Consider the following 25,661-nt stretch of genomic DNA (forward strand, 5'->3'; position numbering starts at 1 on the left):
GAAGAAAAAGAAAAATAACCGTCTGTTTCAGTCATCTAACAGACGGTGTTTTCAAGAAAATAAAATCCTGTTTTTTTCCATTAAAAACAAAATGTGGTGATTTGAGAACTTAAAGCGGCATTTCACCAATTTAACATATTAAAATCAGCTCACTGGTCGTGGCTAGTAAAAAAAAACAAAACAGCTGTGTAATGTCTTCTGTGGCTCTGGAGGAGAAAATAACCCGGATGACGTCGTAATGATGTCATCAGGGTCATCTCGGCTTGGGCCTGGCAACAACAAAAGCAGAAAGTCCGCGTCACAAACTAGAGGTGTGGAGTTTAAAAGACGCGTCTGCTCTCAGGCAGAGAGGCTCTAATGAAAGACACTGTCCAGTTGCATTATGGGAAATGTAGGTTCCATACTAGAAACTAAAAATCTGGATATTTTGATCTCTGCTGCTTCGATTATCCTCGTATAAGTCCCCCAAATTTATGAAAGTGCGATACTAAATTGCTGTAAGAACATACAGCAAAAAAATATTTAAAAATCGATTAATGTTTTTGCCTTAACCCCGACTTAATGTTCCTGTTTAAACGCTGCGATTTCTACATGGACGCTGGCTGGGAAATTGCTAAAAGAATGAGCACGAGTCCTTATCGAATCAGAAATGAACATTTAAGATTTAATGTGATGAATCAGATGTGAGTCACATATTAAGGGACAATAATTTGAATTTGTGGACTTTAACCTGCAGAGTGAAAAGAGGCAGGCGGGCTGCGTGTGACTCTAATGAATTTTCTTGCAAATTGTAATCAACCCGGACCGTCGTGGTCGGCTGATAAACGAGACCCGGGGGGATCAGCCTCGGCTCTTCACTGCAGCTTGCGGCCTCCCTCCTCTTCCTGCCCCCTCCTCTCTAACAGCAACCTGCTTCTTCAGATGAACTCCTGCTGATTAATCCAGATGGAGCCACGGCCGCTGCAGCGAGGTGTGTGTCGTCGTCGTCTTCTTCTTCTTCTGTGGTGGTTACCTCTGCTGTCTGAGGGCCAAAGTGTCAAAAAGGAGATGATGCATGCACAGACTTCTGCATTTTCCTAAACAAATCGGGGGCATCCTGGTGACCAATAGGGTTAAAGTCACTTCCTGTCACCTGAACTTCCTGTTTTGACTGATCTATTGTTAACTAACACACACACACACACACACACACACACACACACACACACAGTGCCTTCCTGTTAAACACAGGGCTGAGGAGGGATTAAGAGGGGATTATCTAATTATCAGACAGCAGCAAACACACACTTAACACATTTAGTGACAATTGGAAAAAAAAGTAACTACTTTCACTGTAAAAACCATCAAAAATTAGACATAGTTTGGTGCGTAAGTTTGTACGTGGAGCAGTAACACAAACAGTAACACTGTGTGTGCTGCAAAAATAATTCATACACAACTATTAATTTTAATTGTTTCATCTTTAAAAAAAATAAAAAAAAATAATTAGAGGTAAAAAAAAAAACAACTATTTAGTTGACACAGAAATATCACAAAAACAAGATAAAGATGTCGTTATTATGAGACGCTTCCACATAGAGAAAATGCCAGTTATCGAACACAAAGAAGACTGAGCCAATGGATAAAAATAATCTCTCCTCTTCCCCCGATATGGAAAACAGACCATTAACACGTGAGGTTATATTAAGAAGCATTATTCTCGTCTTTATTGAAAAGAGACACATTACAGTAGAAGACTCTGTATTAAGTAAATTTCAACAACGGTACTGTACAGCCAACAAAAAGTCAATAACAATAATAATAATAATAATTAGAATTAGAATAACAATGACAATAAGAACAATAATGCGTCTGGATGAAATCATAATAAAAGACGGACTGGAGAGGTCGGAGAAAAATATACAAAAACGTAGGTTTGAGGGGGGCGGAGTGTTCCTCACGGGGGGGCGTTTATAAATAATGTGGAGGACAGCCCTGGTGGGTGGGGCTTAGGGGTAAAGGCTACAAGAGGTAACACAACCAGACAAACCAAACGTTAACCATACGGAGTTGTTTTTTTTTAGTTTGAAGTCTATGTACAGGTGAGGTGGCGCAGGCGGTGGCGAGAGTTGAGCGGCAATATTAGCGGCAATGCGGTTTCCTCGTTCTCCTGCCATCTTTCAAAGCAGACATGATTTATGTACAAGCAGGCAGCTTCACATGTTTCTAGCCTCAAGCTTGTAATATCTGTGCTAACACCACTAGAGAATATATTGCGCCATGCTATTGTCCGTTAGCGGAGATTAGCTAGCTGACTGCTAGCTGCAACTGGAGATTCACAGGATGTTTCAAGTCTCTAAACATTTTCCAACTTTTCATTTTTAGTTTTGAGTAAAGTTCGCTTGCAAGTTGAAAATAGCCATGCTAACATGTCCAGTGCTAGCTGCAGTTAGCTTCAGTGACAGATGACTGAACGGTTTCTGTGAATACAAACAGTTAGATATTACCGAGCTTTCTCTGCTGTGGTGAGATTAAATAAACAGATTCCAGAGAGGATTTGCTTTCTACTGACAGAATCAGGCGAATGTCAGCTAATGCATTAACAAACAAATAAAAAACAAAACTGTTCTGGAAAGAGTTGGCGTCCCGGAGTTTCCATTAGCTGACTTTAGCTAGCTGATTGCTATCTGCGGCTGGAGCGTCACAGGATGGTTCTGCTCCCGAAACATTTTCCAATTTTCTCAGAGGGGAAAAAAAATAGCAGTTTAACTGGCTAAAGGTAAAAAAAGTATTATAGTTTGCTTGCAAGCTGAAACAATGCTGCCATGCTAGTTTGTTCTCCGCTAGCTGCAGTTAGCTTCAGCGACAGATGACTCAGCAGTTTCTATGGCTACAAACAGATAAAACTAGCCATTACAGAGTTTTTTCCTGAGATTAAATAAACAGACCTGGGCAGTTCCTCAGCGGGAAATTTAGCAAATACATAGGCGAGCTTCTCTCCGTTAGCCGTGTTTAGCTAATTGATCACTAGCTGTAGCTTGATCTTGAATTTTACTGGTAACTAGAAACTGTTTGCTTGCAAGCTGAAACAATGCTGCCATGCTAAAGTGCTCACTGCTAGCTGCAGTGAGGTTTACCAAACTTCTCCTGCTGCATTCAACTTAAATAAACAGACTTGTTAAAAACAATGTTTCTATCCTCTAGACATTTTCCAACTTTTAATGTTCGGTTTAGTCTCAGAATTAAAACACATGTTGCTAGCTTGCTCACCGCTAGCAGGTTAGCGTTATCATTGACCCTGTGACGGATTAATTTGGTGCCTACAATAATTTAAAAGCAGATATTACTGAGCTTTCTCTGCTAATGTGAACTAAATGGACTTTGGATTCCCAAGTTGCTCAGAATTTAGATGGTGTTAAAGTAAGAGCACCAATCAGTTTAGAGGAAACCACCAGAAGCCACCACCGCTTAGAGAAATAAGCAAACGTCAGTTAGTAATAATATAAGAAAAGAAAAGAAAGCTGTAGTGGAAAGTGTTGGGCTTGAACGGACTGAATCAGATTTAGTGCATTTCTGTCATAAATAAAAGGACGTCTTTGCCGTCAGGACAGATGTGGGACGAGTCGGACAGAAAAACATAAAATAAACACCTTGAAAACACAAGTTGCGGTCAAACCCCTTGGTTTAGTATTTACGGGAGATTAAATGCCATCTTTGAGATGGCTGGTAAGGTAAACGGGGGCGTGGCACGTACAGTAACAAGGTTGGGCGAAATCAACGTAAAGGCAGACGTTTAAAGAAAAAGGCATAAGGAGGAAAATTTTAGAGTTCATGTCGAATTTTTCTTTCAGCTCTTTCTTACATTTCTTACAAACAGGCAGAGTGTGTTTGTGGTTTAATGGGAATATTGTAGCAACGTCAGCGTATGAAGTTCCCATGCGACAGTGATCGATGTGTTTATGAATATTGCTTGGATACACAGTCGGGTTGAGAGCCGCTCTGCAACCTCTGCAGCAACTTTTACGTTAAAATTTGAGGACGAAACAGTAAAGAGAGCAAAGACGAAGAGACGAGCAGGTGATGCTCGGCATAGTGTCGAAGGTAAAAATCCTCACACACAAATGTCGAGGTTAAGCAGCTTATTTCCTGACAATCCTGATCAGTTAGCGTTCAGTCGACATTTTTCAGCTACCAAAAGAAATCAACGCTCAGTCAAATTTATGTCGATGTCATCAGGGTAGAAAGGTGTTTTTTACTATTTTCTCTACGTGTGACGACACCTGAAATGAACCGGCGACGTTCAAGATTCATTCCAAGTGGATCTTTAGACCAGTGGTCCCCAACTTTAACTCCCTTAAGCTCAAATCTTACTATCTGCATCCACGTAGTTCTGAAGGTCCAAGTGACTTAAATATCCACCCAAGTCTAGACCAGGTCCAGCTAAAGCTGGTTTTCCAAAGGACTGTACTAAGTGAGACAACAGTGTGAAGAATACCCAGTGGGCACTGTTTTGGTTTCGTTGGTCTTGGTCTTGATTTACTTTCTAGCACACTCTGTTTCGACTCAAAACCCGACCACATTTGGACTCGGTTTCGACTCAAAACCCGACCACATTTCGACTCGGTTTCGACTCAAAACTCGACCACATTTGGACTCGGTTTCGACTCAAAACCCGACCACATTTGGACTCGGTTTCGACTCAAGACTTGACCACATTTGGACTCGGTTTCGACTCAAAACCCGACCACATTTGGACTCGGTTTCGACTCAAGACTTGACCACATTTGGACTCGGTTTCGACTCAAGACTTGACCACATTTGGACTCGGTTTCGACTCAAAACTCGACCACATTTGGACTCGGTTTCGACTCAAAACCCGACCACATTTGGACTCGGTCTTGACTCAAAACCCGACCACATTTGGACTCGGTTTCGACTCAAAACTCGACCACATTTGGACTCGGTTTCGACTCAAAACCCGACCACATTTGGACTCGGTTTCGACCACATTTGGACTCTGTTTCGACTCAAAACTCGACCACATTTGGACTTGTTCTCCAAACTGCTCAGACTTGGAATTGTCACGGATTGAACTTATGTGGTCTTGACTGCAGCCCTTTGAGTAGCATAAATGTTTTGGGTTTTTTGGATTTCTAGTCCTGTGAACCTTCTTGTGACCCTTCAGGCTGGAATTGTAGTTCTGCAAACATTTCCAGGTTGGGAACCACTGGTTTAGACGCCTAGTCGCCTGCAAAAGTATGCCTTCGTGCCTCGGATGGATCAGCACAACACTGAGCTGAAACACGCATCATTCAGTCCACGCTGATGTGGTTTTTCCCCACACAAACAGAATAAATCACTTCCACTCTGCAACCCGACATCCCGGCGTACAGATAGTACTTCCTGTGTTCTCTAATTTACACGGCGTCACCGCTGAAAGAGAGAAAGTGACGGAGAAAGAGGAGATTATTTACAACAAGGAGGTTTCCAGACCAGACGAGCAGAAGAAGCCCTTCTTAGTGATTTGCTGAGCAGATCAGGGAGACTGTCTGATTGGACGGGACAGAACTGAGACGGGACTGGAGGGTGAGAGCTCATTCAAATATCATTTGATAGATTATTATACACAGAAACACTATTTTGTGACCATGAAACTTTGTACTTGTGTTACTTATATCGTGTTTTCTTCACTGACTCTTTTAATTCTAACGTGTTTACGTCTGTTAACAGGAAAATGGAGTTTTAGAGTTTGTAATCTACCAGCTGAAATGAAACAATGAGAAGTAACTCGTCTCCTTCGGTCAACCATCTCATCACTGTGATTTGTCTGAGCTGACAGCAGATTATGTGAACTGAACTCACAGATTGAAAACAAAACACCTGAAGAAGAAGAAGAAGAAGAAGAAGAAGAAGAAGAAGATCTATTCCCTTTTTCACTCCGTGCGGCTGTTAGCTGCTTCCTTGTCTATTCCACTTTTTACAAGTTAAAACAATAAAATTCACTTCAGGGACACTTTAAATTAAATGTTATTTGACCACGATGTAAATCAGGCTCGGGTTTAAGATGCTCTCAATTCATTCGGTTCAGATAAACGACTTTTCTATCGTCAGAGGAGTTTTAAAATCCAACATATAAAGAAAAAAAACAACTCGAACAGATGATTTCCCAACCATGCAAATCCTGTTTTTATGTTCAGTCAGGGCTGGACGATAAATTAAAGTTTACCGTCATTATGAATGTTTTGCCGACCTAAATTAACTCTCATTTCACTTTAGCTATACTGGATTCAGACTATTGATTTTTCGTAAAGTAAAATATTTATATTTATTTGCTGGAGTCTTCTGAGATTGTAAATTGAATATCTTTGGGTTTTGGGCCGTTGGTTGGACAAAAACAGCAATTCGAAGACGTCACTTGGGTTTTTGACATTTTATAGGCCGAACAATGAATCTATTAAATCGAGAAATTAATCTGCAGAATGTTTGATAGTATGTATCATTATATTTATGGCTATCGAGAGAAACGTGACAAAATATCACGACGTGGATTTTACATCATAACGTCGAGCCCAAGAATAGCTGAGGACTTATCTATGAAGGCTTCTCCCTTGTGAATTGTTGTTGGAGTTTAAATTGAAAACAAATTAAACCCTAAAAGCCGGTTTAAGGACTCTGGGAAAAGACGATGAGGTGTTTATGATTGACAGTCTCCGGTCCCTGAGCCTGGCAAAGAGCTTCTGTACACTTAATGACTTTATACACCCGGAAACAAACAAATAAATCCCCTTCCCCATGTTGACTTTTTTAACGATTGGTCCAGCAATGCACATCGAGATACAATATACACAATCCAGGAAAAATGCCTTAAATTAAAATAGAAAAAGAAGAAGCGAAAAGTGTCTAGGACATGCGATCTATCACACTTCTGTTTCACCTCTAAGATCTGATATCTTTTTTTTCCTCTTAAAAGTTTTACATCGAGATATTTTTCACAGAATTCCTAAAATGATAAAAAATAAAAAATACAGGTGAGAAGAGGTGAAACGCTGACGCTGCAGGGATCAAACAGAGAGGAGTCCTCGACTGACGATGATGATGATGATGATGATGTGCAGTTCAAATGGCTTCCTGTGTGTGTGGGCATGCTACGAAGACTCCCCCTCTCGTTTCCTTCGTGATATTTTTGTCTCAGTTTGCTTCGTTGTGTGTCGACGATATGTTTTGGCGAGACACGTTTCTGAAGATTTTGATTGGCTGTTGGGTAAAAAGCCAAATGACGCGGGGCGAGTCTTAAGTTTGAGCGGGATCTGGTCGCGTAGTGTTAAAGTATAGCTGTGTGATGAGGTATGATGTCCGTAGAACTTCAGACTGGCCGTCATTGGCTGTCATAAGTCATGTGATTATTTCCTAAAATGCTCTGATGAGCCAGAGTCGTCTTTTGAGCTCGGCGACAGATGAAGGTCGAGCTCGGTCGATCGTGGACAACATTTCCCACCATGCTTTGGGGTTTTTCCCGTTGAGGGTTCTCCCAAACAGACAGCTTCACCACTGAGCTGCGATCGGTTTTAATCTGTCTTAACGAGACGACAGTGGTGGCTGTCAGGTGAGGTGGGCGGGGCTTAGAGTCACAACAGGTAGTGGTTCCCAAAATAAACGGTCAGGATTCTCCCAAATCGGGGTTTGTTTGTTTGTCATGAAGAGTCAGACGGTGACGCTTCCTCGTCATATGAGTGCGGCGCTCCCGGCGCTGCTGCAGCTGTTGTTGCGGTTGGTGTTGCGGCGCGACAGGTTGGGCGTGGCCATGAGCGGGAAGCGCTCGTCGGGGCAGCCGTACTGAGCCAGCGTGTCCACGCACTCCTGACTGTTGGCCTGCCGAGCGTACGCCATCGCACTGTTGCCGTGGGCGTCCCTCGCCATCAGATCCACGCCGTACTGAGAGAGAGAGAATAAGCTCAGTGTCAGTTAACTGTTTACATTATTTATCAAAGAGTCAATCAGTCTCTTGGTCGGACATTAATATAAATCATAAGTAGGTACTCAAATAACGGAGGCGTGGCGAGCATTAACAAATAAAGGCTGGTCACTAATTAATTCCAATCGCTTCTACTTTGTTTTTTCCTCAAAAAATACTCAAAACTACAATGAAGTCCGGCTGGTAGACATTTAAGAAGAAATAAAAAATATTTAGAATATTAAAAGGATTTAAGAGTCCATATTCAGCTCAAAAACGTCTGTAAAACTTTGATTATTTAACTTATTTCCACATTTAAATTTATTAAATGTTTTTATTATATGTTCTGTAAATCTTTCTCTCGCTACATGATGTCTGACTGCAGTTTCAAAACCTCTATAACATCACGTCGGGCCTAAAAACAGTCCAGTTTGATGTTTGTAAAGATTAGTCTAAGATTTCATCTTAAACCCCAGAAACAACGCAGACCACATGACCACGTCTAAACGCCTGTAATGATCTCAGTCTTACCCAGATGAGGAGCTGCGTGACGACCACGTTGCCCTTGCGGCTGGCGAGGTGCAGCGAGTTGCGTCCGTCTCCTTCTCCGCAGGTCTCGTTGACCTGCTGTCGGGATCCGTGGGCGAGCAGCAGGACGACGGAGCGAAGGTCCTCCTCGGCCGTCGCCCTCAGCAGCTGCTGGCCCAGAGACAGGTCGGTGCCGGGCAGCGACGCCAGGAACAGACGCTGCTCGTACTTCGCCCGGATCCAGCGCTCCCTCTCCTCCCTGACAGACGAAACACAGGGACACAGAGACGCAAAACATGGAAGACTGAGTGATGATATTCCTACAAAATAAAACTTCCTGAAAAATAAAGAGCTGAAACGATTAGTCGATTAATAATAATAATAATCTGCAACTATTCTGATAATCGATTAATCATTTTCAAGCAAAAATAGTGAAAAAATGCCACGCTTTCTCTGGCTCCACCTACTGAAATGTGAGGATTTGCTGCTTTTCTTTGTCAAACATTATTATAAAGTGAACATCTTTGGGTTTTTGGACAGATCAAGACACCTGAAGACGCCCCTTGAGAAGTTGTGGTGGGTATTTATTATTATTATTTTTTTTTAACCAACTGGTGGAGATTCCTGGGACTGTAGCAGCCGGAGATAAAGATCTAGACAAAAATAAAGAATTGTATCTATATTTTGACAACAATGTGTGATTTTAATATCGTCCTAAAAACATACTAGAACTTTTCGTCTTTCTGTTTCATGTTTTTCGATCCTATTCTTTCATGTCACGCTTTCGTCACGTTTAAATAAAGGAAACAAGATAAGGCACCAAGGGTCTGATCTCTACCAACAAAACCACATGTGATTTTATTTATTTCGTTGTTTGAAGAGCACCTGACGGACTTCTGACACCAAACCTGCACTCTCGCCTGGAGTTAAACTTACTATGAATTCAACAACTAAGAAGAAGAAGCCTCCGCTGACCGAAGCGCCTGAAGTCCAGGTGTAAACCTCCTTCTCTCTGGTTCCTGACAACAACATCAACAACAACTGTGGCTCCAGGAAGACATTTCCATCCTCTCTGCTGTTTCCCAAACTGCCCCGCGAGTGTAAAATAAGACACAGCGAGAGACAGACGGACAGACGGGGTGAAAGGCGAGGGGGACGTGGACACATTGTTCACCAATCGAGTGTCATTAACTGCTGATCTGTCTAATCCGCAGCTCTGATCGCGCTAATCTCTGCACAAATCCCTCCATGTAAACAGCATCTCATTCAGCCTGCTGGGATTAGTCCTGGCTCAGGGGGGGGGGACGGGACGGGCGGACGGGGGACGGGTGGGGGTATTGAGCTGTACCTCCCCCTCCTTAACAAAATAACAACACCTCCTCCAGGGGGTGAGGTCGCAGGAAATGGAGAAGGAGACAACAGTGGCTTCTCACAGGTTGATACCTCCACCATGAAATGACTCCAGTGTGTGTGTGTGTGTGTGTGTGTGTGTGTGTGTGTGTGTGTGTGTGTGTGTGTGTGTGTGTGTGTGTGTGTGACACGCGACACAGCGGGAGAGAAGATGAAACTTCCTACATGTGTGTTGTGGAGCCGAGTAACAAAACACGCGGCGAGTTATTATTTGATGGTTCCTGATTTTTCTACTTGTGTTCGGACATTTAACATTTTAAAAAGTTCTTTTTCTGAACAAACTAAATGGTTTTGCAGAAAAACATTCTTTTGAAAAAGTGTTGTTTTGTTATCAATACTGAGGCTAAACTGTTGCTTCTGTCCAACATGATTTTTATTTATTCTTTTATTTGACAAACAGGAATGATAACTACTCATTCCACCTTAAGGTTTGTAGATTTGGAAACTGACAATTGATTAATTCTGCAGTTTTGGGAATCCCGAGTCAATTTTTTCTTGTATGAAATTGAAAAAGTGGGAGGAAGAAAGACAACAAAAGGAGGAAATAAAGATGGTAAGTAACAAAACTCGGTTACAAAATCTTCTCTGCTAAATTTCACAACTTTGCTCATCGACCTTAAAAGACTTTCCAGGATTTCAATCAAACCAATCAGGTGACTCCTCCAGGTGTCAAAATCCAAGAATGACCACCGATCTCTCTGACAGCGTTTCCTTCCATCTCATCAGGGAAAGAAACTGTCTGATTATTGATTAAAGGTTTTGAATCTCCACTCTCAGTGTTTCTATCGTATTTGAATTTCAACTGCTGCAACACCGCTTTCTATATGTCGTCTTGCTCTGATAATATCTATATTCGCCTGTTTAGATCCTGAGAGAAGCCGTCCCACTGTTTGTTTAATTTTCCCTCAGAAAACTTTAATCACTTTAATTAAGCAACAGATGAGAGACTGTTTTAAGGTCTTGCTTATAAAAAGAAAGGTGAAATAAAACTACAAACATCTCAGAACCGAGGCAGGTTTCAGGACATGCTGGCCCTGTCTGTGGCGTTGTGAACCGGATATACAGATATAACTGTGGGAAAAGACGAGATGAGACGGAAAATCGAAAGAGAAAAGTAAAAAAAAAAAAAAAAAAAGGGGTTTTGGGCCGGTGTGGGAACCTGGCAGAATCTCATTAACCCTCTTCCTGGAGACCAATATGTGTGTGTGTGTGTGTGTGTGTGTGTGTTCGGGGGTGTGGCGGGTGGGGCGGCGGCAGCAGCAGCTAGCATCACGGAATGTCCCGGGGGCTTTTCCTTCCTGCCCCGGCCCAGAGAGAGAGTAGGGAGGCTGGGCACGAGACTATGGCCGACAGCCCCCGGACAAAGCCTGGAGGTGTCGCTGAGTGTGTGTCTGTTTGTGTGTGTTTGTGTGTGTGTGCTCAGCGGGGCTCTGGCCTTCTGTCCTCCAGAGGACGGAGAGGAAATGTGAGGCCACTGGACCCGCATGCCTTCCCCTGCCGCTGGAGTTGCTAAGGGCCTGGATCTAGCAGCGTGTGTGTGTGTGTGTGTGTGTGTGTGTGTGTGTGTGTGTGTGAGAAGCTCAGGGCTGCATGGATACGGCGAAACTGATAATCAGGATCTTTTTTAGCTCAGTTTCTGTCCGAAGAATCAGGCCGCGTTTAAACTTTTCCACCAGAGGAATTTAGAGAACTTGTAACCGGGTTCTTTAACATAACCTGAACTATTGAGAACCTTTTAAGTCTTCGGTACCTTTTTAAGGAACTCGACCCCAAAGTTGGTGGAGAACAGCGGAAATAAAAGCAGTTGTACGTTATGTTTCATTACGTTCCTGCAGCAGAAGCCGGATCTCGACTCCAGGGTTTCCTGCTGTTGGCTAATTACATTTTGTGTTTTATTTATGCAGCTGCAGCCTGTTTTACTACTTTAAAATTCACCTTTGCACACAGTCTGTAATGTATTTTATCACATTTAAAGTATTTTCTCTATGGATGGCACTCAGAGAGAACAGCAAGCTGAGAACGTAACAGTGCGGTGCAGCTCGTTCTCTGAGCATGTGTCAATAAAGCTTTGGATCTTGAAACTTCCGTCTTTCTGCGTTTTCTTTAGATTTTTTAAAATTGCGATTTATTGTCCGTGAAAAAGTGGACTTCTATCTGGTTTGAGTCGACGTTTATAACGAAGAGAATCTTTCTGTGTTTGTCCGATGATCATACAGCACAACATATGGCCAAAAGTATGTGGACACCCCCGTGCTTTGGTGGCTCTGTTTCTTCCTGTTTTGGTGTCGGCACCTTAGTTCCTTAGTTGTGTTTCATTTTGTGTTTTAATTTGTGTTTGATTGTGTGTTGGCTTGTGTGTTTCGTTGTGTGTTGTGTGTTTCGTTGTGTGTTGGCTTGTGTGTTTCGTTGTGTGTTGGCTTGTGTGTTTCGGTAAACATCACGAGGTAACGAGTCCTGAAAACACACATCTCTGGACAGTGGAGAGGCTAATTGCACTAATTAACCACACAGAGAGTGTGTGTCTGTCTATGTGTGTGTGTGTGTGACAGTATGTATTAACATGTGTCTACTGAACGCACACACTCATATTTTGTGTGTTAATCTGTGTGTGCGTGTGTCCCTTTTCACATCCCATTAGAGGAAGCGCTGAGCTCCAGCACCAAGGCATGCTGGGTAGATAATTAAACATGAGTCCCGGTGAGATGGTTTGTGACAGGGAAATACACACCACACACACACACACACACAAATATGTCAACAGGAGCCCAGAGGGGTTAGGATGTGTGTGTGTGTGTCAGTCAGTTAAATTAAATGATAAAAATTACACCAGCCAGAAGAAACAAACACACTTCCCTTTCATACCTCTACTGATTCTACTGTTTCTACTGTCGCCTTTAACACACACACACACACACACACACACGACCTCCTCCTGTAACATCTGATGTAAGACGATTACTAGAAACATGACTCAGACCTTTATTTTATTTTCACAGTATTTGAACATGAAGACTGAAAACTCTCATTTTAATCTGTAGCTAAATTTGCCAATATTACAGACTCACAACATGCCATTAAATGTTTATCTTAAGGCATCAAGACTGTACGAATTTAGTCGGAAAAACATGTGATTTTAATCTTTTCAGATTTGGACAGATATGTTTTCTTGTGTTGAGCACTGCTAGTGTGTTTGAACGTGCCTTCATTCTTATTAGTGAATTTAGGACGCTTCTGTTGTGTTGCGTTAAAAGCATCGGATCCTTGACCTCCAATAAAACAAGTCTGCCCGGCTGTATATTCTGTAAAACATTTTAATGTTTACAGGATAACTCTGGTGGTATTCTATATTTTTCTTCTTGTCATTAAATCTCATGTGCAGACTCATAACCAAGAATGAACAAAATACACCGTCCTGCTGCCCCAAACACTCACTAGAGCACCTAATGTGGATCCATCCGCCGCTGAAAATAGTCCCCAACAAATGCACTGTTTCCTCCTGTTTGTTTGATAAAAACTACAGCGAGCAGCTGTTTTAGGAAATTACTGAGCCTTTTTAAAATGAAACTATATATATTTGTGTTTTTAAAGATTTACGTCTTCAGTAGGAACCAATGGGCTCGGAGTTGAGAGCCACAGACAGGAAGTCAGACAGTGCTGAGAGACGGACTAACATGTTGGTTTGGATCTGCACATCAGATTTGCTGACTACAAGAAAAATAATTATTACTATATGAAATAAACCACTGTTTGATGAGTTGACCTCTTGATTGACAGCTTCATCAGCTGCTGTGTTGTGATGTCAGGTTGTGGTCGCCGTCGGAAACGGTGGGGCGGGATGTGATTTTGTTTGGGGTCACTCAGGGAGCCACACTGGGCCCACTGCGCTTCTCTGATTTCCTGCCTGTTGTTTGAGCTCAGCAGACCCCCGTATTGTGTTAAGTGTGTGTTTGTGTTCGGTGTGTGTGTGTTTATGTGGTGTCGACGTTCCCCCTGAGCGGCTGCTTTGTCCAGTTGTGTTTACATACACACACAGTTTCCTGTTGGGCCAAAGCCAGAGGGTGTTTGGCCTGAAAGACTGACTGACCTGCGCTGGATGTCCCACCAGCTGCTACCCCTCTCCTCAGTGTGTGTGTGTGTGTGTGTGTGTGTGTGTGTGTGTTTTAAGGGGTCATCTGTCCACGACCCCAAAACAGAGCATGGACAGAGAGCTGAAAGCCGGCACACACACCCCGATAATCACACCAGGCTAATTATCATGATTACCACCAAACAAGACTTGAAGAGACACGACAGGAAAAGAGTCAGTGTCTGTTTAGTACAAATTCTAATGAAATTATGTTTAAAATGCCACCCTTTACGCAGCCTCTTCCCATGTTTACTTGTATCCAAATTTTCTCTTAAAAACAATTTTGACGACTACAAATGATCATAATTCCAGTTGAAACGTGGGAGGAAACATTAGAAAGCGGACACAGTCTGACAAAGAGCCCCACATGAAGGGAAGGTCAAAATGAGGTGTTTTAAAACTGTTAAAATATAGTGATTCATCAGACTTTTGTTGGCCATATTCCTGCCCCCAACATCTAGATTACTGCCAAAATGTCCAAAGAGATGAAGTTGATTTTGTGTGTCAATGTGTCTCTGACCTCAACTTCCTGCCTGAAAACGTACCACATAATAATTTGAGTTATCTATCAAGGGTTTTGCTTTTAAGAACGGGCTATGTCCGAACTATGTACCTAAACTAAAAGCGCCTGTGTCCTTTTATTTCTTAAAAAATGTCTTATGTATTACCGTTATCTGACAAAATAACCTGCATCTTGTGAGATGTCCTGTGTGTTACTGTAAGTAAAAATAAAGCAAAAAACAAAGAAAAATACTCCAAAATCCCAACGTTAACATGTCATTTTGTTTACTAAGTAAAACAATCAGCTAATAGAGGGCGATTGTTCCCTCTTTTTTAATAAAACTAGTTTCAAGAGTTTTTAAAAAATAAAGTCTAATTTTCTTGATACTTATATTTCTTCTACTTATATTCTGTCTTTGCTTCGAGAACAAACAGGTATTGAAAGCTGAATCTAAGACGGGAAGAGTTGTTAAGAAGGAAGATGAAATATCCATCACAGTCTGAGTCCCTTTGTTTTATGGTATTCCATGTCCCACATGTTATGTTGTTTATAACAGAGTAACATCAATCATCACATTTATTTCTGCATTTCCTCCTTTGAAAATCCTTTCAAAGTAAAATCACGAACAGTGATGTTTGCATGTAACAAAAGCGTTCAGCATAAAAATAAAGAAAGGAAAGTTAAATACAGAAAAAAAAAAAAAAAAAGGATTCTCCGGTTCAGTTCAGCCTACAGCGTCGAGCTGAGATGTACGAGCCAACACGCTGCTGTTAAAGCCAATCATTAATTACAGTCTGGAGGATGGTGTGTGTGTGTGTGTGTGTGTGTGAGGTAATGAGCGGTAGGAAACGGGGTTAAGAGTGACATGGTGTCAGTGGCTTCTCTTCTGGCCTAATTAGCCCTCTAATTAATAGATTAATAGATAGATAGATAGAGCGTGGATAAGAGCATCAGCTAACTGCCCGACCTAATGTGCATTTAAGATGAATCACCGTCGCGTGGAGGGGTTTCTAACAAGGTGAGGAGCAAAGTGTAGCTCTAATTCTGTTTTAAAATTCACCCAGAAAACCTGCGTGCCTTGTTTTTTATTCGATCTTACAGCAGGAAAGCAAAGACAAAAGGAAAGAAGAGGAGAAGAGGCTGAAATCAATTAGCCTTTCCTAGTGGGTCGTTAGCTGCCCTTGGATAGGCACAGATAATTAAAGGGAGGGTGGTGGGGTGAGAAAGGTCTGGGTGAGGCAGAGGGGGGTTGAGTTGGACTGAAATCAGCCATGAGACTCGACTAGACGGAGATGGAGGGGTTAAATCGGACAGAGATAAAAAAAAAAAGGTTGAGAGAGAGAGAGAATGCAAATGAGGAGAGAAAGAGTGGGAGAAAAGGTAGAGAAAGATGGAGGTGTAAGAGAAATGGGCCAAACGGATGAGGAGCTGATCTCTCGGCTGAAACGCAATGCTCCAGCGATGCCATACAGATACAAAAAGAGAAGAGAAAAGAAAAGGGGGAGGTTTCAGGAAAAGAGGTGGAAGAGGAGAGGAAACAGCAGGATGTAGAAAATATCAGGAACACCCTCGCTAATCTGAAATCTTTAACTTTATGATCAATTACGGAACCAGAGATCTGAGGTCACATTCAGATAATTGAACTGATAATTAACTGTCTACATGTCGGATCGGGAATCCCGCGGGTCCTGCCAGATTCCCTCAGGACAAGAGTGATTTCACATTATGTTGTCATGATCAGGACGGGACGAGAAAACCACTCAAATCAGACATAAATTCAGGAAATCAGGCACACAAGTGGGAGCCGCAACATTAGAGAGCGACCCAGGTTGTCTGAAGCTCTCTAACTGTCGATATTTATTTGGAATCCAAATAGGTTTGGAAAAGAAAACAGGACTGGGACGGAGCGGGATTAGCAGCGACAAAAGTGACAGGATCTGGTGGGAAGGAACAGAAGGAAATAAACTGGTACTGTGAGAAAGAAACAATGGACTCTCCAACGTGGAAACAGATCAAATCTGGCCCTGATCTCCAACATAGAACAGAAGAAGAACAAACTCTCGTAAACTCAATTCCTTCGGAGCATTGCTGTTTGTATTTCCTCCCAATCTGAAGAACTGTGACGATTAGGCAAATTAATCAATAACACATAAAAGAGGGACTTCGTGGTAGCCTCGTGGGTAAGACGTGTACCACATACTGTGACTGCAACCTCTCCCACTTCGATGTCAGTCGAGAGATCTTTGTTGCATCCTTTCTCTCTTCCCTCATTTCCTGTCAACTCTCTGTTCTCCTTTGTATAAACGCAAAAATGTTGAGCTTTCCGTTTGCGTTTCCATCCCATCTGAAGAACCATGAAAATGAGGCAGCGTTTGATGCAAGTCATTGTGCTCTTCAGCAAATACACAGTTTCTCTTGTTCACTCTCATTTATCTCGTACTTTTAAACATCTAAGGAAGTCAACAACATAGGTGTGTTAACGTCAGTAATCATCAGAGGAAATGTCCGTCCCTCATCTTAAAATTGATATTATTGGCAAGTACCATGTGAATGAAGCTGTAGACACATTGTAGTGTAATGTTCAGCACTGCAAACTCGGCCCTATTAGTTCCTGAACCATCAGAAAGTACTACCCCCGGGATCAAGGACTGTTTTGGCACCAGGAACTAAATTCAGTCCCTTGGTTTCTCTGGTTAAAACGCAGGTAAAGTTCTTCATAGGTTCTTGTTAAAATTCCTGCGCACCTCTTTAAAACCATACCACGATGTTAGAAAGACTACAGCATGGGAGAATATCAGCAGTCACACGCAGCCACCAGGTGAATGAATTAGCAAAGGCTCTTTCGGGGTCCTGCTGTCACGGATCTGAAAGAGGAAGCAGCAGTGCCGACCCTGACAGCTCAGGCCTTGTGGCCGAGGAAGCCATTGACATTTCCTACTAGATTAGCTGGATGCAGATGAGTGGACTACGGGGGGGAGGGGGGTTAATGCAGTAGCAGGGTTTCTCCTGACCAACGCTCCAACAGGAAAGTGAAGATGACAAAGGCCCAGATTGATGAGGAACTGGATTTAAAACATACACATGTGAGATTTTATGGTACCACAGATTGTAGAAACTGTTACTGCATGAAAACCAGGCAGTTTTTGGATTATCAGTGAACAAAAATGTGTCAATTTAATCAGCAAGTGTTAAAACTATGCTTAATCAAAAGTCTGGTTTCAGTCTTACACTTGTGTACCTTGATCCTTTTTATAATGAGACTTGATTTTTGAAAATTACCACTATTACTGAAAAGACGAGTTGATAAATAGATCACATGTTTATATTCATGTGAGTTTTCACAGAGCTGCCAGTCCGCAAAAGTTTTAAAAAGTGCTAAAAGGCTAAAATACAGTCTGAGGAGAAGTATTTCCCCGTTTTCATGAAGCAACCCCAATTTTGTGTTAAAGTTTGCAGAAAATGGCATGGTAAAATAATACATTGAGTTGATGGATGGATTCATCGTCAGAGTCCAAGTTTACGTCTTCAAATGTCTCATTTTGTCAGACCAACAGTCCAAAACCCAAAAATATTAAATTTACAATGATATAAAACAGAGAAAAACAACAAATCGTCACATTGGAGAAGCTGGAAACAGAAACTGTTGGTGTGTTTGCTTCATAAATGACTTTAACAATTAATCGACTATCAAAAGTCAGTTGCTAATCGATTAATTGACTAATCGTTCGATAAATCCATATTTTTTTTTAAATATATATGCATATATTAATACAACTGTTAATAGAAGATAGTACTGATGAATTCATTCAATTTTAAATCTTTACTCTTACACTGTGAGCCTGTTATCAATATACCGGTTATGGTTTTTATGGTTTTAGTTTGTGTTTGCTGGCTTGTCAGTTGCAAAGAATATTAGGGAGTTGTTTGTCTCGCGTTGGCTAAAGTCCTGTTTGCTCTCCGTACGTACATTTACTGCTGTAAACTGAGAATATTGTTGGGTTTTATTTGTATTGTAATCACACACAGGTCCTGTTAAATGCCCCTTCATTGTTCTGGCACCAGGGACAACGATGGCAATAAGTCCAGGATTTTATTGTTCTATCCCTGATAAAGTCTGATATATTATATGAATGTTGTCAATAAACCAAACCTAAACAACACAAAGTATTTTTCTTAAAATCTGCAAGAAAATGACATCGTTTGCTTCCTCTTTTCACTACATTAACTTTTAAACAAACATCCGCCTCTTTCTTTGAATGTACACATTCATCTTTTCAAGGCTGTACTCTCATTTCTGTAGCATTAAATACATTTGGGGGGCGAAGGAGTGACGTAAACGTCGCAGAGACAAGAGACAAACCGTTTCCTTCTCAGCTCATTTCAAAGCTGTAAACACGCTGGGTGAATTAGCAGAATTCACAAATTCAATGTTGCCAAAAACAATGTTTCTTAAGTGAAGCGTCTCTCTGTGGCTGAAGGTTTTAAATGTTTACCAGCCGGCCGCGGCTCGCAGTGAACCCATTCAATCCAAACACATTACTGACAAACATGAGGAGAACTCTGTCGTCGAGTTTTTCCACCCCCTTTCTCCTTTTTCTTTATTGTATGAGCAATTTGCCGACTGAGCCAATTAGCCAAAGGGTGCGGGTGAGGAGGAGGTGAGGGGGGTGACTCTTACCATCGGCGTACAGATTCATTCCTGCTCCGGGAGCCGGCCCCCGCTGGCTTACGGCGGGCAGGAGCTGAGCGAGGCCAGCGAGCGGGAGAGGACGGACAGAGTCACGCACGTGGAGAGCGTTATTTATTTCTTCATTATTAAAATAAGGGAAGGGAGGGGGGGAGAGGACGGCGAGGTTAATCTGATGACTCAGGCATAAAGAATGTGCATTTAGTTTGTGCTTTTAGCCCGCATTAGCATAACCTCGCTGTGATGACAAACGATGAATGGCCCTGTGATTGGCTCGTGTCAGCCGGCTTAATGTCAATAGTAAATTGGAGGGCTTGTTAGGAGAGTTGGGGGACGCGGTTACGGGCAGCGGCGAGGCAGTCATGTACAAAATAATGTCTATTAGGACTAATTTAATCAAGGCCTCCCTTTTACAGATGAATTAGAATGTAGGGGCCAATTATTTTTCTACGTTTGCACTGGCCCTGCCTGTCAGGAGGCTCTTCCTACAGTATGTGTGTGCGTGTGCTGTTTAAAATGCAGGCCGTGGGGCCGGCTCATATCAGCAGGGGCTGTAGATAATGGCGGAGAGATGATGGCGGGCGGGATCAGCTAGTTAACCGACGCAGATGAAACGGAGCTCGGCTCGATCTGCACACACTGGATCACAGCCAGCAAAACACACACACACACACACACACGGATATACACATGAGTAGACACAAGCACATGCGTGCACATCATCCCACGCAGACAAACGCATACAGTACAAGCCAGATCTCATGGGAAATTCATTGTTATTTACACAAAAAATGATGCCATTTGTTTTGAGACATTAAGGATTGTGTGGACTCAACCAGATCAATAAAACCCTGACCACAAACCTTAGCTCTGCTTTATTACAACTTGGGTCATATGCTGGTGAAGTTGACATTTCTGTAGTTCTTTTATTGTTATAAATTATCTTGGACTTGGCTGAGATGAATGGTTTAGCCCCATTTGCTGCTCGTAATAACGGCCCGAATGTGGCATTATTTTGGTAGTTTCAGCCATCATTTCTATCATTAATAGTGACATTGTACTCTCCAGGAGCTGAGATCTGCGAACAAGGAGGCACGACGAGTCAAGAAAACACGAGCAGACGGGTCAGAGAGGTTGGAAACGTGAGAAACCGTAAAATTATTACCCAAACTGTCTGTTGCAAACATCAACCACAGTTTAGAAAAACATAATGGCAGAGTTTTCCTGCATAATGAGGAATTAATACCGACATGTCAGGTGTACTCCTTCAAAATAAATTGTTTCTTGACCCGTCAGACTTCTTTTCAGCGTGTTCACAGATCTCGGCTATTAACTCAGTGAGCAAAACGCTTTTATTACTGATAGGAACGATGGACAAAACTACAAAAGACCCAAGTTATAATGAAATGAAATGAATTATCCTTTAAGGTTCACAAGTTTTTAAGTAATCCAGCTCCTCTCTTGAAATGCAAAAATCATACATTTTTACGCAAAAAGTTTGGCTCTATACTTATTTTTACTTCTACCAGTATTTATTCTGACCTTAAATTACGTGTTAGATAATTTATCAGTGCTTTTAAAAAGCAAATCCAAGGTTAATGTTAATTAGTTTATGTTGTACATCTGTATCAGATAATTCACAATTATGTCTTGATCTCAACAATCCTTGTTAAATTTGAGGATACTAAGGCTTAAAGATACACTTCCTAATCTTGGTAAAAAACCCCAACAGCACACGCCAATCCTTTGTCCTTTTTAGTAATGTCGCCATGTTCCTAGATCTCAAACATTACTTACAATATTATCATAACTGATATAAATTGTGTCCAAAACTACAAAAATAAGATCCAAGTTGTCATAACATTGGGTCTAGATTTATCCTTAAAGGCTTGTGATCAAATGTTTTACTGACTTTATAGCAACAAGGCCACATGATCCACTTTCATATATATATAGTTTTATTAAATTACTCTTTAACCTAACCCAAGCCTAATTAGCCTAACGTGACATAACATATACTGATTCAAATATTGATGAAAACTTAATGAAGTAGGTATGTCTGAAAAATGTGTTGTTGTTGGATATGTATGAATACAAATACATATAAAAGGTACTTTAGGGAGGCTAAATATAACCGTGTGTGCATCACTGACCGGCTGTAATTAATAACGATGACTTTAAATCCTCTGTATGACTATCTGTTACTAACGACATTTCCTCCCTGATCTGCAGCAGACGAGGCCTCTGATGTGGCATGTGTCCATCTCAAATCACACCAGTCCAATCTGTGTTATGATCACAGAATCAGGAGGGGAGGCGTGTGTGTGTGTGTGTGTGTGTGTGTGTGTGTGTGTGTGTGTGTGTGACTGATATGAGTTTGGGTTTTATGGGGTGAGAGGATGGGATGCCCCCTCCTTCCCCCACCGTTGCCTCTGACCCTGGGGGGCAATTATCTTGTGATGTGGGCCCCTTGCCCGCCTCCTTCCCCTGGTCGCCCCATCTGGTCCCCTGAGCCCAATCCCGCTGCCATGTCGGGGCAGCCGCAGCACCTGCACCCCGGCCCAGATTAAAAGCCCCCGATCTAATTTTAAATCTGTTAGCGCTGGCCTTTTCTTAGGGGGGAACAAGACTAATCTGTTCCCATAAAGGGCCCTTATTCTTTCCCCTCTTCTGGCTCCCAGCGCCGACAGACCTGCTGCTGAATTATTACTGGCCAAGCATTCGTCATGTGGGGCCCGCTGTTAAGTGTGTGGTGGTGAGGCGGCGATACGTAGCCCTGCGTGCTCATCCTTTAGCCGCCCTGATTCCTGCTCATTTTTCTGCTGTCTAATTAAGGTGTGGTGCCCCAGTGCCTACACATCTCTACCTCCTCCTATTGTTCACGCTGCACATCGACCCCAACGTGAAGATTCCTGCGAAGGTCATCACCTCTGCCAGATTAAATTTTGTACTGACAGGGTTTTTCTGTGACAACGCTAGATATTAAATTTTTTAGGATCTAGGTGAAAATGTAGCCTGATAATCAAACTGAATTGTTTGCTGATTTCTGTTTGGGAAGACGGATTATTGTGCGCTAACAAATCAGTAGTGACGTATTGATCCTGTTGACGTCATTTTGAGTGGACGGACACAGACATTGCAGTTGTTCCCAGAGAGGTTAACGTTTGCCATGTCAATTAAAGAAATATGTCGTTATTTCTGTAAGTCGACTCACAAAAACCTGTAAAACTATGTCGATCTCATTCATGCTTGTTGCCATTTTTGTGTCACTTTTTCTGTTGCCATTTTTCTCAATTCTGCCTTCCAGTGCTGATTGGCCTCTGGGGTAAACAGCCGTCAATGAGCACCAGATCTATTTCAATTGAGATGTGAGCGATGATATGGACTGAGGCTAAAAGCTGCATTTTGTCTATCTTAAATATACATGTGGCGATCTACAACTGTAGACAGGCAGTAATATATTCAGCAAAACTTGTTTTCTTGGTACTTGTTACTTTACTTGCCAGTATTAAAGCTGTAAATAATCACTGGTTGGGAAAAAAAAAACTTCAATAACAGCATATCTATATAATTTCCCTAAACTTTTCCATTTCTTCTGTCAAATTCCATTACTTTTCCAGGTTTTCTATATCACAAGTATTAGCTGTTTTTGGCAAAACTGGATAGTTTTTGGTCCATAATCTCCATCCAAGCAGAGAATAATAATACAGCGAAACCGTGAACAAAGACTGAGATGAGATGAGTGTGTATACACAAACAGGCAAAGATGCTGACCCTCTACGACAGACTGACAAAGGTCAGTAGTTGGCATGAGGGAAGGGTGGGAGTACAAGGACACAGGAGGCCCAGGGGATGGAGGCGCATGGCCGCCAACCACCTCCCCAGTCCAGTGGCCAGGAGGCCTGATTAGTAGCGCTGTCACTTGCTGTCTGCTCAGGCCTGCTAACAGGCTGCGTCAAACAGAGCCCGAGCAGGCCTTGGGTGCTGGTGTTGATGCACCACTCGACAGATAATTAAAACAATGAGCTGCGGCGCCAAGAACTAAGGACCAAGGGTGCTGCAGCAGTGCTGGCCGAGCCGCTGAGCCCCTGTGGGTGCTCCACAACAGGCAGCATGCCCAAACTTAGCAGCCCCTTCAGCGGTGGCATCAGCTGGGGCGCGGCACCGGGTGACCATGCCAGCTGAGGTGATGACGGCTGACCGCAGGCAGCCAGAGGTTAATGGGAACGTTTAGAGGATGGCTGAGTCTTTTTGTGGTTTGTACCAGGGAGAAAAAATACTTCTAACAGGATCCCTCTGGCGCAGCAGAGCTGGCACGGTTGGTGTTCATCCACACTGTAACCACCCTCCAAGCTTCAGAGCTTGGTCCCTGCTCTTGCTGTCCCCTGTCTTCACCACTGCAAGGGACGCATGTCAACAAGTATCTCACTTCATAATGAAGCATCGTGGTGCTGAACGGGCGCGGCAAGACGTTGTATTTGCAGCAATGAGCTCCAGCCCTAAAACGATTAGCACCGACAGTATCCCCTCCTCATCCTCTCTGAGACTCGCTGATGTTAATGAGACCTGGACCGGCCGTCGCTGTGGGCAGACGTACGGGGAGGAGGATGAACGGGGGAGTGAAACGAGAGGGAAAAGGGAAGATAAAGAGATGATGACAACAGTTGGAGATGGCGGGGCTCGGCCCTGTCACATATCTCATTGGACGGGGGCGGCGCCGTGGAGGCGAGGTGTGATCGCTCCGAACATAATTCCTCCCTACGGTCCGACTGGGAAGTCGACAGGGGAGGAGAGGAGGGTGGAGGAGAGAAAGAAATGGAGGTGTTTAATACTGATGGCCATACTAATGCACCTCCTTCCCTCCCTACACCTCCTCCTCCTGGCTCTATCCGTCCATCCTCCTCCCAGTCTTGCTTTCTTTCCCCTTCCTTTCTTCACACCCATTCCTTCAAATTTCTGCCTCCTCTTCCTGTCTTTTATCCATTTCTTTCATTCCCTTCCTTTTTTGCGGTCCCTAAATGTTCTTTTCCATCTATTCCTCCCCCTTTTCTTGCTTTCTTCACACCTTCATCTTCTGTTTTCCTTCCTTCCATCCGTCCAATTCCCTGCCCTCCTCCTCCCTCGTTCTCCCCTTCTTCTCTCCATCTCCCTCTTCCTCCTATCATCTTTCTTTTCCTCTTATTCTTCCAGTACTCCCCCCTCCTTCTCTTCCTCCCTCCCTCCATCTATCCCTCTCTCCACCCCCCCTCCTGAACCTCCAAACAGGACCTAATTGGGAGGCGGGGTGGGGGGCCAGACCTTGACAGACAGGAGGTCAGCGTAATTGCTGCTGGCCATATTTAACATTAAGATAATCAGGCCATTAATTACCCTTTGGATCATTAAATCAGCCACTTGCAAAATGAAATTTCGGCCTCTATTACTCACTTGAGAGACCACGAGGGGAAGGCATTTTTCCATCCATCAGCCTCCCCCCCAAGCTCCCCTCTCTCTCTGCCTCCCACTCCCATCCCTCCTGCTGCCTGGACAAAGCCTTTGCCGGCCTTTTCCCATACCTCAGCCTCTTCTCTTCCCTCTTTTACGCCGGTTCCTGTCACTGCTCTTTTCAGCCACTTGGATGTGGAGGAGTTGTGACACTGTCCGAAATTTACGGTTAAAAATTATCTGTGCAAATAAGGGCTTGATTTTTGGATATTTAAAGTGATATAAATGAATACAACTTGTGATGTATGATCGAGAGAAATTTAAACCGCTAAATCATTGAAGTAAATGCATTTCCCTCAAATGAACATGTAGAAAATAAGATCTTCCTGTACGATTGTATATGTACTGGTATATATTATTTCTGCCTCTGAATATGACGTGACTCCACAAGTTTCCCCTGTAACTCATGTTTGTTTAAGATTATTTGAACTACATTATTTCTTTATTATTGTTTCTTTTATCAGACTTTTTTTTCTAATAAGTTCTTGATCTAGAAACTAATATACGTACCATTTCCCTTTCATTTCACTCTCTATTGCTGATTCATCCAACACAGTGACTCAGCCTATATGAAGTTAACAAAAGCTTTGTCTGTTCTGAACTGTCAGACTGTCAGACAGCACTTTCCTTGTGTACAGGAAATTGTGCGTGTTTTGATTGTTGTTAGAAATAATCAGTAGAAGAAGAAACCAGGGATACACAGATCGATCTGTTGGATCGGTGTTGGCCAGACGTAAGTGATCCACATTTAGTAGTTTCACGTTTTGCTTCATACTACGCCATTACTTCCTGCATGTGCTTCATAATAAATGCATTTTAATGTTAAGAAGCGGAAGCGATGACATTTGTGGTTAAATAACATTACTGTACCAAACATTTACTTCAGATTCACATTATTTTAACAACAGCAGTTTAAAAAACATTTAAATGTCAACAAAAATCTCACATAATAATATTGGTAACTGTCTGTAGGTCACTATATATCAGCAGGTCG

At 42.6% G+C, this 25,661-nt stretch overlaps 1 protein-coding gene across 9 annotated transcripts in view; it reads right to left on the reverse strand.

The window, feature by feature from the left end:
- Window positions 1-1,678: 1,678 nt before the first annotated feature.
- Window positions 1,679-25,661, reverse strand: part of agap1 (ArfGAP with GTPase domain, ankyrin repeat and PH domain 1) — a 193,345-nt gene continuing 169,362 nt past the window's right edge. For all 9 annotated transcript variants that reach the window (XM_044187456.1, XM_044187457.1, XM_044187458.1 and 6 more), the window contains 2 exons: window positions 8,462-8,717; window positions 1,679-7,911 (listed from right to left, as the gene is read on the reverse strand). In XM_044187456.1, the coding sequence (XP_044043391.1) occupies window positions 7,702-7,911; window positions 8,462-8,717 (466 nt within the window). In that variant the 3' untranslated portion in view covers window positions 1,679-7,701. The remainder of the gene's footprint in view (window positions 7,912-8,461; window positions 8,718-25,661) is intronic.

The sequence above is a fragment of the Siniperca chuatsi genome, linkage group LG24, assembly GCF_020085105.1.
Source record: "Siniperca chuatsi isolate FFG_IHB_CAS linkage group LG24, ASM2008510v1, whole genome shotgun sequence".
In the NCBI taxonomy this organism is placed as follows: Eukaryota; Metazoa; Chordata; class Actinopteri; order Centrarchiformes; family Sinipercidae; genus Siniperca; species Siniperca chuatsi.